At 34.4% G+C, this 12,834-nt stretch overlaps 3 protein-coding genes across 11 annotated transcripts in view; 1 reads left to right on the top strand and 2 right to left on the bottom strand.

Annotated features, from left to right (window-relative positions):
• The window catches only part of tmod (tropomodulin), a 545,171-nt gene that overhangs the window by 254,226 nt on the left and 278,111 nt on the right, over positions 1-12,834 (bottom strand). The window lies entirely within an intron of this gene.
• The window catches only part of LOC142219438 (uncharacterized), a 91,401-nt gene that overhangs the window by 62,136 nt on the left and 16,431 nt on the right, over positions 1-12,834 (top strand). The gene's annotated exons all lie outside the window — the stretch shown is intronic.
• LOC142219880 (uncharacterized) lies at positions 3,404-11,032 on the bottom strand. The gene is made up of 2 exons (XM_075288648.1): positions 10,908-11,032; positions 3,404-4,353 (listed from the first exon to the last, which is right to left on the bottom strand). The coding sequence occupies exon 2, from the start codon at positions 4,349-4,351 to the stop codon at positions 3,404-3,406; it is 948 nt and encodes a 315-aa protein (XP_075144763.1). The 5' UTR covers positions 4,352-4,353; positions 10,908-11,032.

Below are 12,834 nucleotides of genomic sequence, written 5' to 3' on the forward strand. Positions count from 1 at the left end.
AATTTTGTCAAAATTTTATTTCTATAGAAAATTTTGTCAAAATTTTATTTCTATGGAAAATTTTGTCACAATTTTATTTCTATAGAAAATTTTGTCAAAATTTTATTTCTATAGAAAATTTTGTCAAAAATTTATATCTATAGAAAATGTTGTCAAAATTTTATTTCTATAGAATTTTTTGTTAAAATTTAATTTTTATAGAAAATATTGTCCAAAATAGTGTAAGAAAAACTGTAATATTTGCATAAATATTTGTACAAAGCCGGCTATCGATACTCTTTTCGGGAAGTTCAAGTATAATTCACTTTGCATTTTGTGAATTATCCGAATTTATTCTGAGTTTGCGCTGCAAGTAAGGGATACTGATGAGGCTTTGCCAACATAAATTTGACAAATATACTTTTCCTCTCTTGGTTAAGCTACTCTTGTAGCTTAGTCAACGCATGGTTTTAAGCTGAAATCAAAACAGCAAATAAAATTTTATTTCTGTAGAAAATTTTATCAAAATTTTATTTCTATAGGAAATATTGTAAAAATTTTATTTCTGTAGATAATTTTGTCAAAATTTTATTTCTATAGAATTTTTGTTAAAATTTAATTTCTATAAAAAATATTTTCAAGATTGTCGAAAAGGATTTTATCAAAAAATTTTATTTCTATAGAAAATTTTGTCAAAATTTTATTTTAATAGAAATTTTTGCCAAAAATTGTATTTCTATAGAAAATGTTGTCAAAATTTTGAAAAAATTGTCAAAATTTGATTTCTATAGAAAATTTTGTCAAAATTCTATTTCTATAGAAAATTTTGTCAAAATTGTATTTCTATAGAAAATTTTGTCAAAATTTTTTTCTATAGAAAATTTTGTCAAAATATTTATTTGTATAGAAAATTTTGTCAAAAATAGTGTAAGAAAAATGGAAAAGTGTAATATTTGTACAAAGCCGACTATCGAAATACTCTTTTCGGGAAGTTCAATTGTAATTCACTTTGCGTTTTGTGAATTATCCGAATTTATTCTGAGTTTGCGCTGCAAGTAAGGGATACTGGTGAGGCTTTGCCCAAATAAATTTGACAAATATACTTTTCCTCTATTGGTTAAGCTACTCTTTTAGTTTAGTCAACGCATGGTTTTAAGCTGAAATCAAAACAACAGCTAAAATGTTATTTCTTTAGAATTTTATTTTGTAAAAATTTTATTTCTGTAGACAATTTTGTCAAAATTTTATTTCTATAGAAATTTTTGTCAAAATTTTATTTCTATAGAAAATTTTATCAAAATTTTATTTCTATAGAAAATTTTTTTAAATTATTTTTCTATAGAAAATTTTGTCAAAATTTTATTTCTACAGAAAATTTTGTCAAAATTTTATTTCTATAGAAAATTTTGTCAAAATTATATTTCTATAGAAAATTTTGTGAAAATTTTATTTCTATAGAAAATGTTGTCAAAATTTTATTTCTATAGAAATTTTTGTCAAAATTTTATTTCTGTAGAAAATTTTGTCAAAATTTTATTTCTATAGAAAATTTTGTCAAAATTTTATTTCTATAGAAAATTTTGTCAAAATTTTATTTCTATAGAAAATTTTGTCAAAAATTTATATCTATAGAAAATGTTGTCAAAATTTTATTTCTATAGAATTTTTTGTTAAAATTTAATTTCTATAGAAAATATTGTCCAAAATAGTGTAAGAAAAACTGTAATATTTGCATAAATATTTGTACAAAGCCGGCTATCGATACCCTTTCCGGGAAGTTCAAGTATAATTCACTTTGCGTTTTGTGAATTATTCGAATTTATTCTGAGTTTGCGCTGCAAGTAAGGGATACTGGTGAGGCTTTGCCAACATAAATTTGACAAATATACTTTTCCTCTCTTGGTTAAGCTACTCTTGTAGCTTAGTCAACGCATGGTTTTAAGCTGAAATCAAAACAGCAAATAAAATTTTATTTCTGTAGAAAATTTTATCACAATTTTATTTCTATAGGAAATATTGTAAAAATTTTATTTCTGTAGAAAATTTTGTCAAAATTTTATTTCTATAGAATTTTTGTTAAAATTTAATTTCTATAGAAAATATTTTGAAGATTGTCAAAAAGAATTTTATCAAAAAATTTTATTTCTATAGAAAATTTTGTCAAAATTTTATTTCTGTAAAAAAATTTGTCAAAATTTTATTTCTATAGAAAATTTTGTCAATATTTTATTTCTATAGAACATTTTGACAAGATTTTGTCAAAATTTTATATTTATAGAAAGTTTTATCAAATTTTTTTCTAAATTTTTTTGCCAAAATTTTATTTCAATGGAATTTTTTGTCAAAAAATTTATTTCAATTCTACAGAAAATTTTATCTAAATTTTATTTCTAAAGAAAATTTTGTCAAAATTTTATTTCTATAGAAAATGTTGTCAAAATTTTATTTCTATAGAAAATTTTGTCAAAATTCTATTTTGTCAAAAAATTTATTTCAATTCTACAGAAAATTTTATTTCTATAGAAAATTTTGTCAAAATTTTATTTCTATAGAAAATTTTGTCAAAATTATATTTCTATAGAAAAATTTGTCCAAATTTTATTTCTATAGAAAATGTTGTTGTTTACTTACGAACCTTTTTTTTGTTTATTAATTTGATTTTCCAATTGTAAAAACACTTTAAATTGAGTTCAATTTCATTTATTGGTAAGTATCACTAGGTATAGCAAAGCTTTCACAAGTTCATGGATAGGTAAGTATTGAATTAGGTTTGAATTCAAAGGTGGTAAGTAGTTTAAGTTAATTACAATGTGCAATGTAATGTGCAATAAAACTAGATTTAATGAACGTAAAGTGCAATATTAGTTTTTAAGTTATATTTTATTTCACAATTTTAGCTTGTAAATGTTTTCTTTTTCATGTAAATTCAGTTTAGGGTAAGTATAAAATATGTACAAGCGGGTAAGTATGATGGTTTTTCACAGGTAAGTATAAGGTTACACTGAGGTAAGTATAGGGCAATTTTATTTAGTTATTTTGTTTAAAAACTTTTATTTTCTTATTGGTAAATGTCTATTTATTTATATATTTTCCCTTTTTTGTATACTTTTTACTAGCCACGGGGGGTTACGTACACGGTTGAAGAGCGATGACAATTAACTGCCCTATTGATCTTTTGTTGATTGTCTTTTCAGTCCTCTTTTTTGACATTCAGCAAACTACAACATCAACAGCAATGAGAATGCATCAGGTGGTTGATCACATACGCATACATGAATGCAAATGAGAGCAACCGTTAGAGACATCATTGGTTAAAATTTTAGCACAACCAGTGTATATACAAAAATGACCAAAATTATAGCACTATGCTAAACATCCCGCCCCCCCGTGACCAGTGTTATTTGAAAAGATGTTGGTGACAGCTTCAGTCCCTCGGCATATTTCTAATAGGCCCCGCAAAGACATAGCCGAGTGTTGTGAGGTATGCATGAACGTCGCCAAGGCCCGTAAATACGTGTCCATCTCTTCGAAGAGCGGGGTAAACATCAGCACCAAGTTCCAGATCGATAGGTGAATTTGATCGAGGGTCCATGTCGGCTAAAGTATCCTGGGCGAGGTCTCGGGTCGGGTCTTCTAAGATAGGGTCAGAGTAGGGTCTAGTAGGCAATTCATCTGTAATAAGGGCATTAACCCTCAAAGCCCACGTTCCACTAGTACTACGAGGCATCAACCTGAATGTAGTGAACCGCTGCCCTCGATGGTTGAACGACCTCAGTCCAATTCGACGTAAAGTTGAATACGCTATTCGTGTCATAGTTGCCGATTGACTGACAACGGCGCGTATGGTGGTATACCGGTCAACCTCGTCCTCAGATACCCGTACCATGGCTGTTGGTACAAAGACCAGGTCCCACCTGAATGGGACTGGATTAGCCGGCGGAGCGGCGGCAGCGATGACATTATCCTCAAAGAGATGAGCCGGCCGCAAAGGGTCTTCAAACTGAGGGGCTCCATGTAGTAGAGAGTGATGACGCCGGTTACAGTGACGGCAGCCGGTGAGTGAGGGGCAGTCCGGGGCCAAGTGGCTCCGTGCCAAACAGTTCCGGCAATATCCACGACGCTCTACCGTCTCGTACCTTTGCGACGGATTCTTTTCACGGAACCGAGGGCATGTGTTCAGAGCGTGATCTTCCTGGCAGATGCCGCATGAATATTGCCATGACGTGGGTCTTCCTCTCCAGTCCACATGCCCATTTCGACGACTGACCGAACGTTGTCTGTTTAAGGTATGTGGCCTTTCATCAGATCTACCTCCCCGCTCGCGACCGCGGCGCTCATCGCGAGACTCTGGTCGTGGTAAGTAGGCTGCCATATCTGTAATTAAAAACCGCTGCGAGTACCAAGTTTGTTTGTTTAGAGAAAAGTACCCTAGTCAGGAGGAAAACAATTTGACAATTTTTGTGATGGGTCTGTTTACTGTTCCGTTCGACGTTCGTATATCGACGACCCGTACATTGCCGTCAACCCCATGGTATGTTTTTTCAATGCGACCCATTAACCAGTCTGTTGGAGGAAATCTGTCATCACGTATCACAACAAGGTCGTTTTCCTTAAGATTCTCCTGCTGGTATTTCCACTTTGTCCTACGATGTAATTCATTTAAATATTCATTTTTCCACCTCAAACAAAAATACTGCGAAATTATTTTAAGCCGTTTCCATCTATTTGCTAATGTTACTTCTTGATCCGAAAAATTGGGCTCAGATGGCGCCAGCATTGACGTGCCAATCAAAAAGTGGCCTGGGGTCAATGCCGAGAAATCGTTTGGATCTTCACTAGACCTGCACAAGGGTCTGGAATTTAAACAGGCTTCAATACGAGCCAACACTGTGGTGAGTTCCTCAAATGTGAAACTCATTTTCGGAATAGATTTGCGCAAATGGGATTTTAGAGACTTCACTCCCGCCTCCCACAAGCCTCCCATATGCGGAGCTCCAGGAGGTATAAATTGCCATGCGAGATCTTGGTGAGAGTATTGGCTAAGAGTTTGGGTCTGTATGGTTTTAAGAAATTCAAGACGATCCTTTTTGAGGAGCTCCACCGCTCCTACAAAATTCTTTCCATTATCTGAATAGACGCATGAAGGACAACCTCGACGAGCAATAAAACGTGCAAAAGCCGCAAGAAACGATTGAGAGGACAGATCAGTCGTCGCTTCCAAGTGGATCGCTTTTGTCGCAAAACACACAAAAATACAAATGTAGCCCTTCGTAATTAGGCACCCACGGGACTTATAGTTTTTAATGTCGACCGGACCGGCAAAATCTACCCCGGTATTTGTGAAGGGTCGCGAAAGTAGTGAACGTTGTGGAGGCAACGAGGCCATAATTTGAGATTGGTTACGTCGTTTAAACAAGATGCATATTTTGCAATTATGAATTATCTTCTTTACAAGTGGCTTTAGACGAAAGATCCAAAATTCAGATCTCAAAACTCGGGTCATAAGCTGATTTCCCCCATGCATAGTTATGTTATGTGTGAATTCGACTAGAAGTTGAGTTAACCGTGCCTCATATGGCAACAGAATAGGATGTCTCTCACTATACGTTAAAACGGGTGACTGAACAAGGCGCCCATTAGCTCGCATAATACCATGTTGATCTAAAAAAGGGTTCATTGTAAGCAACGCACTGTCGGGTGAAATCCTAATTTTTTGTTCTAAATCATTATATTCTTTGGGAAAATATTGTCTCTGTGTCATTCTGAGCAAGCGTCGTTTTACCTCGTGAATTTCTTCCGGCGTTATTTCAACTGATGGTAGCCTCAGATGCTGTCGGTTTGAGCCTGTGTTTCTCCACCACCTTAAAGCATAACTCAGGACGCGGTAAGCTCGCGACAACGATGAAAATCTATACAATGGATCTTCAAATGTGGTGGTCGTTAGGACTTTTACTGCTTTGGCTTCTAAGTTTGTATCATTGATGCCTTCACAAATAGGCCATCGCTCTTTTGGCCATTTCAGCCACTCTGGTCCATGCCACCACAAATTGTGACGTTGAAGTTCCTGTGGTGTGCAACCCCGGCTAGCTAAATCAGCCGGATTGTTTTCGGAATCTATGTGACTCCATTGACTATTCGCAAACGTATCTTGGATTTCGGAAACTCGATTTCCCACAAAAGTGCTCCAAGAGCAAGGAGGCTTCTTCAACCAGGCTAATACAATAGTTGAATCAGTCCAGAAGTGTGTCGTAAAGTCTGAAATCTGGAGATTGGAAATAATGGAAGAGGCTAATTTTGATAATAACACCGCCCCGCACAATTCGAGTCTTGGTAGGGAAAGTTTTTTAATAGGTGCTATTCGTGTCTTGGCGGCCAATAAATGAGTGTCAACTTGGTTTGTACTATGTTCCACCCTAATGTACAATGTAGCAGCATACGCAATCTCAGATGCATCGCAAAAACCGTGAATCTGTACTAGTGAAGAGGGTACATAATGAATCCATCTTGGAATTTTTACAGTTTCTATATGGCTACTGGTTTTTACGAACTTGTTCCAATTCATTAAGGTGATGGCTTTTAGTGGGTCATCCCAGTCGATTTTGTCAAGCCATACCTGCTGCATTACTAACTTGGCTACGACAACTACCGGTGCTAACCAACCACAAGGGTCAAATAATTTGGCAATAGTGGACAGAACATCTCGTTTCGTATAATTTTTCCTAATCTCGATTGTAGGCTGATTAAAAGTGAAATAATCTCCCGAAATATTCCACCTAACACCCAGAGTCTTTGTGGATGAATCCTCCGACAAGTCTAACCAATTCACTGGAAGTAAATGTTCCGTAGGTAACCCTTGGATAATTTTTTGGTGATTGGCCGTCCATTTCATAAGTTGAAACCCAGCCGAGTCTAAAGCCGAAATCAATTCCTCTCGTGATCTAATAGCGTCTTCGATAGTATGTGCACCAGCTAAAACGTCGTCAACATAAAGATTTTCACGAATGATTTTGGAAGCCAAGGGGTATGAGTCCAACACATCTTCCGCAAGTTGAAGAAGTGTTCGGATTGCAAGAAATGGAGCGCAATTTACTCCAAAGGTAACCGTTAGGAGTTCAAATTCCTCCAGTGGGTCCGTGGGTGATTTCCTAAAGAGTATGCGCTGGAATTGTGTCTGAGAAGGGTCCAGAAGAATCTGTCTGTACATTTTTGTAACATCGGCATTGTAAACATACTTAAAAAACCTCCATTTCAAAATTTGAAGAACAAGATCTTGCTGAAGAATAGGTCCAGCAAACAAGTTATCATTAAGACTGCGCCTATTAGAAGAGGGACTAGAGGCATTGAAAACCACACGCAGTTTCGTTGTAAGACGATCAGGTTTGATCACTGCATGATGTGGCAAATAATAGTTTGGAGTTTTAGCAAATTCATGGGCTGCAATTTTCCTCATATGACCAAGCTCCAAATATTCTAATATGGTTTTGTCGTACTGTTCTTTTATGTCGGGGGTTCTCAACAATTTTCGTTCCATTCTGTAGAATTGTGCCATTGCGATGTTACGAGAGCTTCCCAGCTCTTCACAACTTTTAAAAGGTAGGGTCACGATGTATCTTCCAAACTCATTACGCCTAGTAGTGCGTCTAAAATTCGTTTCGCAGAATGTGTCTTCCTCTGACCTTAAGATCTTTTTTGGAATTTCCTCCACCTCCCAAAAGCGCGTGATAATGTTTTCAATTGAAACTGTGTTATGTAATACAATTCGGTTATCGTTGAAGGCTCGATGTACTATTGGCCCTCCAACGATCCACCCGAAAATTGTTTTTTGAGCGATCAGTGTACCGATGGATCTCATAGGGGTCCCCATCTCGAAAATTAAAGGACCAATGTCCATGCCTATAAGCATATCCACCGGTTGGCTAATGTGAAATCTAGGGTCGGCTAAATCAAGGTTAGCTACTTCATTTAGCCCTGTTACAGCTAAGTTTCGTGGCGGTAAATGTGAAGGGAGGGTTTTCAAAACTGGTGCCCAAACGTCTAAGGCAAAATTGGGGTCGAAACGTGATCGTAAAGTGAAAAGACAAGACTTTGTGGATGTTTCTGCCACCTCTTGACTAATTCCCGTGACGTGTATTAAATTTCTTTTAGTTGGCAGATTTAATTTATTCTTAACTTTCTCTGAAATGAATGTGGACTGAGATCTAGAATCAATTATAGCTCTGGCCTCAAATAATTGTCCACGATGTTCAATTAGTACCAAGGCAGTAAAAAGTACCGTTCCACAAGGATGCTGATTATCCTGAAGGGTCAACGAAGTTATATTGTTCTCTACAGGAGGAGCGGACTGTATCTGTGTACTAAGTGCTGCAGCACTAGTACTAGGTCGTGCTACATCTCTTGTGTCTGAAGAACTTGTTTGGGTCTCGGTACCCTTGTGTAACATCGTGTGATGACGCATCTTGCATTCCCTACAACCGTATTTACTTTTACATTCTTTTACCCCGTGGCTCGACGATAAACAATTATAACAAAGATGTGAAACTTTAACAATGTGTATACGATCATTAACATTCTTTTCAATAAACCGTGGACAATCTCGAATAAAGTGGACCGCTTTACAGAGTTGGCAATTTAGAATATTCGGGTCAGGGCTTATTGTCGCGGGTCTTGAGCTAGCTTTATTTCTTCCAACTCTACCTTGTGACCTTTGTGAAATATTGGTCTGGAAACTGTTGACGAATTTATTTGGACCTAATTTAAAACGATTGTTTTCGGGTTTATTCTGAGTTGGCTTTTTAAAATGTGGTTTGATGTTGCCAACCGATTCCAACGTTTTGAATTTGTGTGTCAAAAACGTATCAAATGTTGTCCATTTCGGAAGAGATTTACAATCATCCAATGAACTCTCAAACTCTTCCAGAAAAGGTCTTGGTAATTTGGATGAACAAATGTAAACTAAAATCGGGTCCCATTCCTTCACTTCAACTCCAAGTGTCTCAAGGGTCTGAATGCTACTATTAACTGTCCGCTGTAACCTCTGTATGGTTTCAGTGGAGTCTAATGTGACATGGGGTAAGTTAAAGAGAACATGCAACTGTTCATTGACTTGCATCCTTCTATTTTCATACCTGTCGGTCAAGTTCTTCCACGCTAACGCAAATCCCTCGTTCGTAAGAGGCACATTACTAATGACTTCCCTTGCTTCACCTGTAGTCTTCTGGGTCAGATGAAAAAGTTTCTCCACATTACTAAGTCGCGAATTTTTAATATAAATAGCAGAGAAAAGATCACGAAATGTGGGCCACGCAGTATATCCCCCTTTAAAAGTGTCGGTGTCAACTGGAGGAAGCTTCAGTGCTGGCGAAAACTCCAAACTAGTGGACTGAGATTCAAGAGATTCCCTTTCTTTCTTGTCTGTGTCAATTTGTTCTTTCAACGCCAATATATCATCATTGACCGCGGCCATTATACGCTTGTAAGTTTCCATAGCTTCACTATAGAGGGTCCGAAGTTTTACCTTGTCGATAGGTTGTTCTCCCTCTTGTTGGACGTGATCTCGACAATTGAAATAGGTCTTTTTAACGTTCGACCATAAAGTAGTGGCCTCTACCCGAATTGACTCAAGAGCATGAATATCAACTGCTGTTTTTGAGACTGCATAAGTACTTTCATAGTCATTTAAATCATTCAAACTATTTGCGAACTTTTCACTTTTTGCTTTCTCCATCGTATATGGTAATGTCTTGCGTCAAAGTTTGAGAGCAAACGTTGCCAAGACGAAGCAAAAAAAAAAAAAAAAAAAAAACGCCGTAAAATTGGGTCTGAAACCTCTTTGCTACCAAAAGCTAATTTTTTGGAAGGGTTAATTTCCCAATGGTGAAAATTGATTCAAGCGAACAATTTACAAATCTCGAATATATTGTACTTGAGTAGAGGCAATCGAAAGTTATCAAAAAACCACACAGATTTTTATTATGGCGAAACTTTCCTCAATATACAAGCCCACAACTCGCGGTGAAAATCAAACCCGAAAAGCCAATTGAAGCTGAACAAAGAAATGGAAATTTCGAACAGTTTCCGAATTGGGATATCCCTGTAAACAAGAGTCCCTGCTAGTTGGAACCACTGCAACTTGAACACATGGGGTCTGAAATCAACTGAGGTTGGGAACCACTGCAAAGGGAGCCGTAGTTTAGAACCCCTGTATCACACGACTATATATATAATTCTTTCCCACAAATTACTGATATTATTCCAAACGACAGGTATAAACAAAAAGAAGACAGTGAAAATTATAAAATGTCGATTAATCCCCAACAACTGCTGTCTACGGATCTCTATTGAATCTTCAATTCCGAGTTAAGTTTGAGTTCATACGCAAATGGAGGTAAACGAAGGCTTAATGTACTGGGACCACTATGTAACATTACAAGAGACGAAAAAACATTAGGGTCAGCATTAAAAACTCGCTATTTCCGGATCTCAAAATGTAGAAAAACTTTTTTGCGTGTACCAAGAATGTATCTCGCACAAGCACACTATGAAATCGGTTCTGGAACACGAGATAGATTTCAAAACTTTGGAACTGTATTACCGTCTCTTTCACGTAGTTCGATTTAAGTCACTTTATTCCCAACGAACATATACACGAAAAGAAAAAAACACTGATATGTACCGGTCGCTAGATTGTATGTGTCTCAATAAAAAGGGTTTATGTATACGTGTCATAAATTAATATGGCGAACCAACAGACGCTATCAAAAAACCGCCAAAAAGATTTTTCTCCAAGTAACAAGTGCAACATACGGGTTCAGGCGTAAATGGACAAAACTTTCTCGATTTTGCCAGAAAGTTGGGTCAATAGATGCTTCACCCGGTATCCTTAACTTGTTTGCCAGTTATTGATTTAAAACACAAAAAGGGGTACTCACTTTGCTGTGTGGATTTGTTTGTGTGTGTCGAAAATCTCAGCAGCCGTGTGTGTTGATGTGTCTGGTGGTTGAATATGTTTTTTCCTTTTTTGTTTTTCCGTTACAACGGATTCACTGAATTCACAATTTTTTTCTCGAATGTTCTTCTTTAAATGTTTGTGAACTTTATGTTATGTGTTTAACAAACGTCTTTTGTTTTTGTTGTTGTTTTGTAAATCGAACCGAAAATTCAGATTTTTTTTGACCTTTTTTTGTTTTAACACACTGACTTTCTCACTTTGCTTTTCACAAAAAACTTCACCAAAGTTTGCCAATTCGTGTTTTTTTTTTACACCATCCGGTTCGAAGGACCAAAATGTTTACTTACGAACCTTTTTTTTGTTTATTAATTTGATTTTCCAATTGTAAAAACACTTTAAATTGAGTTCAATTTCATTTATTGGTAAGTATCACTAGGTATAGCAAAGCTTTCACAAGTTCATGGATAGGTAAGTATTGAATTAGGTTTGAATTCAAAGGTGGTAAGTAGTTTAAGTTAATTACAATGTGCAATGTAATGTGCAATAAAACTAGATTTAATGAACGTAAAGTGCAATATTAGTTTTTAAGTTATATTTTATTTCACAATTTTAGCTTGTAAATGTTTTCTTTTTCATGTAAATTCAGTTTAGGGTAAGTATAAAATATGTACAAGCGGGTAAGTATGATGGTTTTTCACAGGTAAGTATAAGGTTACACTGAGGTAAGTATAGGGCAATTTTATTTAGTTATTTTGTTTAAAAACTTTTATTTTCTTATTGGTAAATGTCTATTTATTTATATATTTTCCCTTTTTTGTATACTTTTTACTAGCCACGGGGGGTTACGTACACGGTTGAAGAGCGATGACAATTAACTGCCCTATTGATCTTTTGTTGATTGTCTTTTCAGTCCTCTTTTTTGACATTCAGCAAACTACAACATCAACAGCAATGAGAATGCATCAGGTGGTTGATCACATACGCATACATGAATGCAAATGAGAGCAACCGTTAGAGACATCATTGGTTAAAATTTTAGCACAACCAGTGTATATACAAAAATGACCAAAATTATAGCACTATGCTAAACAGTTGTCAAAATATTATTTCTATAGAAAATTTTATTAAATTTTTTTCTATAGAAAATTTTTTCAAAATTTTATTTTAATAGAAATGTTTGTCAATAATTTTATTTCTATAGAAAATGTTGTCAAAATTTTATTTCTATTGAAAATGTTGTCAAAATTTTATTTCTAAAGAAAATGTTGTCAAAATTTTATTTCTAAAGAAAAATTTGTCAAAATTTCAATTATACCGAAATTTTTATCAACATTTTATTTCTATAGAAAATGTTGTCAAAATTTTATTTTAATAGAATTTTTTGTCAAAAATTTTATTTCTATAGAAAATGTTGTCAAAATTTTATTTTTATTGAAAATGTTGTCAAAATTTATTTCTAAAGAAAAATTTTTCAAAATTTCGATTCTACAGAAAATTTTATCAAAATTTAGTTTCTATAGAAAATGTGGTCAAAATTTTATTTCTATAGAAAACTTTTTCACAATTTTATTTCTACAGAAAATTTTGTCAAAATTTTATTTCTATAGAAAATTTTGTCAAAATTCTATTTCTATAGAATTTTTTGTTAAAATTTAATTTCTATAGAAAATATTGTAAAAATTTTATTTCTACAGAAAATTTTATCAAAATTGTATTTCGAAGGAAATTTTTGTCAAAATTTTATTTCTATTGAAAACTTTATTTCATTCCTATAGAAAATTTTGTTAAAATTTTATTTCTACAGAAAATTTTGTCAAAATTTTATTTATATAGAAAATTTAGTCAAAATTATATTTCTATAGAAAATTTTGTCAAAATTTTATTTCTATAGAAAATTTTGTCAAAAT

This window comes from Haematobia irritans, chromosome 1 (genome assembly GCF_050003625.1).
Source record: "Haematobia irritans isolate KBUSLIRL chromosome 1, ASM5000362v1, whole genome shotgun sequence".
Taxonomy (NCBI): domain Eukaryota; kingdom Metazoa; phylum Arthropoda; class Insecta; order Diptera; family Muscidae; genus Haematobia; species Haematobia irritans.

What these genes read in the sequence shown, in the direction of transcription:
- LOC142219880 (XM_075288648.1), bottom strand. Translation starts at nt 4,351, where the DNA reads ATGGCAGCCTACTTACCACGACCAGAGTCTCGCGATGAGCGCCGCGGT.